The sequence below is a fragment of the Ambystoma mexicanum genome, chromosome 10 (assembly GCF_040938575.1).
Source record: "Ambystoma mexicanum isolate Mex_15411 chromosome 10, UKY_AmexF1_1, whole genome shotgun sequence".
Classification (NCBI taxonomy): domain Eukaryota; kingdom Metazoa; phylum Chordata; class Amphibia; order Caudata; family Ambystomatidae; genus Ambystoma; species Ambystoma mexicanum.
This window is the reverse complement of record NC_090932.1, coordinates 308,226,568-308,232,567: the sequence shown is the minus strand read 5'-3', so window position 1 is coordinate 308,232,567 and position 6,000 is coordinate 308,226,568. Positions and strand designations below refer to the sequence as shown.

The following is a 6,000-nucleotide window of genomic DNA, read 5'->3' as shown; positions in this document are numbered from 1 at the left end:
GCGTTTAGGAGGGTCACCAGTTGCTGATCATGGCGGTCTGTTTGGTCCCTGTTATTTGAGACACTATTCTGGCCACAGTGAGCGTAGGGTGCTCTGATGCCTCTGTGGTACCATGAAGCACTATAAGGGAAAGGTTCTACTGCACAGGTCGTTCTCACACTCCCTTCTTGGGGGTGGGGGGGCGGGTGGGGGTAGTGTGAAGAGACCTCCCTGGACCCATTAACCTCTCCTCTGTGTGCGCGCCTTGGAGGAGGCAGGGGAGGGGTGCGAGGGCAGGGCTGGGCTGCTGGGGGAGTACGGTGTGATGTTTGAGTATTTAGTTTTGCGCTCTGCTGTCTGCCCAGTGCACAGAGCCCCCATTGTACCACAGAGGCTCTGCCCCTTGGCGGACACCCCCCAGGAGGGCCCTCCTGCTCCCCGGGCACCCACATCATCTCAAGCAGCACCGGAGAAGCATGGTCCGACACGGGGTGCTCCTGGTCCTCACCTTGGCGGGGTGTCTGCTCCCCGCAGTGCTAACAGGTAATGGCAAGGCTGTTTATCCTCGTATTATAGCTCCTAATAAGGGAACTGAGCTACTTCTAAGCGCTATAAAAGCTGGCGACGAGTTACCTCATTTCGACGGTACTCCTTTTGCTGGACCCTGGGGGTTTCGGAGGTGTGAAGACGTAATGGCAGTGTTGTCCTTGCCAGCCAGGACTTGTACTAGTGACCTGCGGTTTGCACAGATCTCTCTAAATGAGCTTAAAGCTGCTATCTTCCCATTAGCTTAGCCTGTGGCACGCTCTTTACACCCCCCCACCCCCTCTCACCCACACCCTCCACGTTCGCTGTCTTCTAATAGCCGAGAACCTGAAAGTGTTGTGTGCGCACAAATCACCACAGCACGCGCGCTTCCCCACCGAGCTTTAGTATGTCGCATACGGGATACGCCCAGACCTGTGCGGCAGGCGCATTGGCCTGCTGTCTTGTCACAGAACCACCTTAGACTTAGACTAGGTCTCGGCAGCAGAGGCACTAACCCCCAGAGCTATCCTTTCACCATGCGCCTTGACGTTGCAAGGAGTGAGGGGGAGAGAACAGAGGCGATATAGAGTGGGGTCTTAGGGGTGGGTTTTTGGATCTGTTGTTCTAGGTATTAGGCGGGCAGGAGCCAGGCCTGCAGTCAGAGATTACCCGCTGCTTTAAGAAGCCCCCGGGATTGCAGTACTATCCGCGCATGAAGGCGGTGCAATTTACAGTGTACACATCAGAAAGGCCCCGGTGCCGTGTTCTTTCGTTCAGTGCGTGTGCTGAAATGTTCGCGTCCCATTTCATTTCACGTGCGGGAGGTGAACTCTGCGCAGTTGTCGCCTGCCCTCCAGCGTTTAAGTGCAGCTCGCATGCCCCCTTCTGCAGCCTCGTTTCTATGTAGCGTCGCAAATAGCGCTCTGGTACAAGATCGGCAGCAGTAATATTTACGTTTGAACGGAACCTCCACAAAACGGGGCAACAAAACGCATCGCAATAAAAGTAACAGAACATAAGTGGCTATATGGGGACGGCGTCGGGACCTTTCAATCTTTTCAAATGAAAGGGGTTTAAAACCTCATGCCCCCCCTCCCCCGGCCCCCGCAACAACTGCCCCCATGTTGCCGGTCAGTAGTTTTGTAACACGGTGCTATATTCCTTTATCTCTTTTCATATGGGTATTAACGTGTGTGTAGTCTCCTGGATACCTTCCTGCTGTCACTTCCCACTGGATGTACAGAGGTGTTGTCACCTCATTGCCGCCTTAAACTGGTTCCTACAGCAGCCACTTTGTTTTATTTTTTATTTTTATTTATTTATGTTTTATTTATTTATTTATTTACTTGCTGACAAATAAGGGTGTATAGCTCTTCAGTGGGCATTTAGTGTTTAAGATCCTGTCTGGCTGACTCGTGACAATCGGCGGCCATTCACCTTATCTTTGCCACCATTACGATATATGCACCCCAGGGGTGCCCTAGACTGTTTTCGCCCTAAGCAGGGGAGCCCCAACCATTCTGTTGAAAGGGGCCCCATACATCTTCAGCCAGGCCTGCGGCTATAAACCCAACAGATATTTCTACACTTATAAACCGCGTCCTGTTGGTGCCCCAGTCCCAAGGCCAGTGTGGCCCAGTGGGCCATGTTCACTCACACAGGGTGTGGAAGCCCCGAGCGGCCTCTCCCGTCTTTGCGTGCCCCGGAACATTAGCAATATAAAAGGACACGGGTAGGTCCCTGTGGGACGTTGTGCTGGTAAAGTAAAGTGACATTCTTCGATCTAACTGAAGTTTGGAGTGCACTAACAAACATCAAAAGGCATTGCCTCTTATTCAATGGCTGGGTGCCGCTGCTTCCATGGCTGGGTGCAGCTGCTTCCATGGCTGGGTGCCGCTGCTTCCATGGCTGGGTGCAGCTGCTTCCATGGCTGGGGGCCGCTGCTTCCATGGCTGGGTGCAGCTGCTTCCATGGCTGGGTGCCGCTGCTTCCATGGCTGGGTGCCGCTGCTTCCATGGCTGGGTGCTGCTGCTTCTATGGCTGGGTGCCGCTGCTGCTGATTCACTCGCGTGTTAGGGTCGTCCTTGATGAAGCGTCGAAAGCGAAAGCCCGATTATCTGCCTTGGAGGCCGCTACCACCAATTCCATGGCTGGGTGCAGCTTTCCCTGGTTCCATGGCTGGGTGAAGCTTTCCCTGGTTCCATGGCTGGGGGCAGCTTTCTCTGATTCCATGGCTGGGAGCAGCTTTCCCCAGATACATGGCTGGGTGCAGCTTTCCCTGATTCCATGGCTGGGTGCAGCTTTCCCCAGATACATGGCTGGGTGCAGCTTTCCCTGATTCCATGGTTGGGTGCAGCTTTCCCCAGATACACGGCTGGGTGCAGCTTTCCCTGATTCCATGGTTGGGTGCAGCTTTCCCTGATTCCATGCTTTCCCCAGATACATGGCTGGGTGCACCTGCAGTGATTCCATATCTGGGTGCAGCGTTCCCTGATTCCATGGGCGGGTGTAGCTTTCCCCAGATACATGGCTGGGTGCACCTGCAGTGATTCAATATCTGGGTGCAGCTTTCCCTGATTCCATGGCTGGGTGCAGCTTTCCCCAGATACATGGCTGGGTGCAGCTTTCCCTGATTCCATAGCTGGGTGCAGCTTTCCCCAGATCCATGGCTGGGCGCAACTTTCCCTGATTCCATGGCTGAGTACAGCTTTCCCTGATTCCATGGATGAGTGCAGCTTTCCCTGTTTCCATGTCTGCGCATGCCTGCGCTGATTCCATGATCATGAGCTTTCCCTGATTCCATGGATGAGTGCAGCTTTCCCTGTTTCCATGTCTGCGCATGCCTGCGCTGATTCCATGGCTGGGTGCAGCTTTTCCTGATTCTATGGCTGGGTGCAGCTTTCCCTGATTACATGGCTGGGTGCAGCTTTCCCCAGATCCATGGCTGGACGCAGCTTTCCCTGATTCCGTGGCTGAGTGCAGCTTTCACTGACTCCATGGCTGGACGCAGCTTTCCATGATTCTGTGGCTGGGTGCAGCTTTCCCTAATTCCGTGGCTGGGTGCAGCTTTCCCTGCTTCCGTGGCTGAGTGCAGCTGCCACTGATTCATTGGCGAGTTAGGGCCGATGAAGTAGAGCATTTCCGATACTCGGTCATGGGATTGCTGGCAGCTGCCTCCCAAGGAAAATGCAGCTTTCCCTGATACCAGGGCTTAGGGCAGCTGACACTGGTTCACTGGCAAGTTAGGGCCAATCAAGTAGAGAATTCCCGAATCTCTGCTTGGGAGGCTGCTACCACCAAGTCCATGGCTGAGTGCAGCTGCTCCTGATTCTGCCACTAATGGTCAGTTATGAGGGTCTGCATTGAAGTACATCTGCCCCTCTCTGTCGAGGAGGGAGCTACCATCCATTCCATGGCTGAGTGCTGCTGCTCCCGATTCCATGGCTGGGTGCAGCTTTCCCTGATTCCATGGCTGGGTGCAGCTTTCCCTGATTCCATGGCTGGGTGCAGCTTTGCCTGATTCCATGGCTGGGTGCAGCTTTCCCTGATTCCATGGATGAGTGCAGCTGCACTGATTCCATGGCTGAGTGCAGCTGCTCCTGATTCTGCCACTAATGGTGAGTTATGAGGGTCTGCATTGAAGTACATCTGCCCATCTCTGTCGAGGAGGGAGCTACCATCCATTCCATGGCTGAGTGCTGCTGCTCCCGATTCCATGGCTGGGTGCAGCTTTCCCTGATTCCATGGCTGGGTGCAGCTTTGCCTGATTCCATGGCTGGGTGCAGCTTTCCCTGATTCCATGGATGAGTGCAGCTGCACTGATTCCATGGCTGAGGGCAGCTGCCTTTGAGTACATTACTATCAGGGGTGCAACTAAACCTACATGTTGTGGGGCTAAATGGTGATGGGAGGGGCCACTTTAGAAACTGGGCGGGGCATACTTGGAGACTCCGCTCCTCTATTCAATCCCAAGGGTTGTCCTGCGTGGGGTCCAAGTAAGCGCAATCTGCCAGGGAGAATAACCACGTGATTGCATATAGAGATAACACGCATTTAAATGTTGTATCTAAAGCCCAGGTATCCGATCAGGCATCACCCCTTAAGCAAAAGCAACCAGACGGTAGTACAGTGTGCCACCCCCCTCCCTCTGCCACATACCCCCAGGTCTCCATCCCCCAACTCCTGCCCTCTACCCCACCAAATGAGTTCCTCGGCCCAGCATTACACATAAGCGCGCACGCACACTTACACAGCATTCACAACATTCACTCACTCATTTAACCATACCATTCACTCATGCCTCTATTCACCGTACGCTTGCCCATTCACACGTGCACCGGGTCACCCATTCCTCGTGCACTTCTTCACACGCACCAGTGCCAGCCCCAGGTCTGAACGCCCTGTGCGAGACTTTTCAGTGTGCCCCCCCCACCTCCAGGGATCTCCTAAGTGTCTGATTGTAGAAAATATTAATTCATTGATTAATTAATTGATCAAATTAATTCAAAAGGCCGGGAAGCATTATTAATACCCGAAAAAGCAACTTTGGTGATGTACTAATGATCAGAATAAAACAAACACACAGAGAAAACTTTTCTCCCTGTCCCTCGGTTCACTAAATTGAAAATGTCAAAGCGCTCAGAAATAGGTTAACTGCCAAATAGGAGCTATTAAAAAAGACATGTCATTTACAAACCTGCACAAATAGCATGGATTTTTGCAATTCAGGATTATGGAACGAATCGCACTAAAATGAGGTATTACAAAGTTAGGTGAAAATACGTTTTCAGTTTCTTTTGAGCTAATTACGCCTCGCAGGATAATATTTTCACTGCTTTTTTGGCGTGATTAGTGACTCAGCAGGAACCCCTTGGTGAGTCCTGGGTCCCACTAATAGCGCCAACCCACCCAATAATGCCTATCAAGAACAGGTATCAGCTGAACAACAGAACAGAGCCCCCCGCTGTTCTTGTAAAGTGTGCTGAAGGGCCGTGCCCAGCACAGCCTGACCCTTTGATAGGTGCTGGTGCTGCACCTTCTGACCAATACGGACGTTTACATGACACTGAGCTGGGGGCAAAGCTCCCCCGTTCCAATAATGTCCCCGCAAAAATGACTCCTGACAAAAAAGAGTTTGAATCAGATTCCGAGTCTGATCTAAACACTTAGGGCCTCATCACGACTTGGGCGGTAACGGTAACGCTATTAGCGTGGGCGGTATTAGCCCTACCGCCGAACTCCCCGGCGCTAATAGCGCCGGATCACGAGTTCGGAGGTAATGTAAGTCCCCATTCCCCACTGAGCCCATTCCCCATTGGGCTAAAAGGGGAATCTCTGCGCTAATACCGCCGGCGGATTTCCCGTCAGCGGTAATAGCGTGAATTTTCGGCGGATTTCCCCCCAGCTCAGAGCTGGGGTGAAATCCGCCGAAGCCCTGATTCGACGGACCCTTAAATCTGGCGGTAATAGCGCTACTGCCGGATTTAAGGGTTA

At 52.9% G+C, this 6,000-nt stretch overlaps 1 protein-coding gene across 2 annotated transcripts in view; it reads left to right on the top strand.

Moving 5' to 3' along the window:
* The first annotated feature begins 323 nt into the window (after positions 1 to 323).
* SNORC (secondary ossification center associated regulator of chondrocyte maturation) overlaps positions 324 to 6,000 on the top strand; it is a 237,446-nt gene continuing 231,769 nt past the window's right edge. For both annotated transcript variants that reach the window (XM_069617897.1, XM_069617896.1), the window contains exon 1: positions 324 to 522. In XM_069617897.1, coding sequence (XP_069473998.1) covers positions 456 to 522 — 67 coding nt within the window. In that variant the 5' untranslated portion in view covers positions 324 to 455. The remainder of the gene's footprint in view (positions 523 to 6,000) is intronic.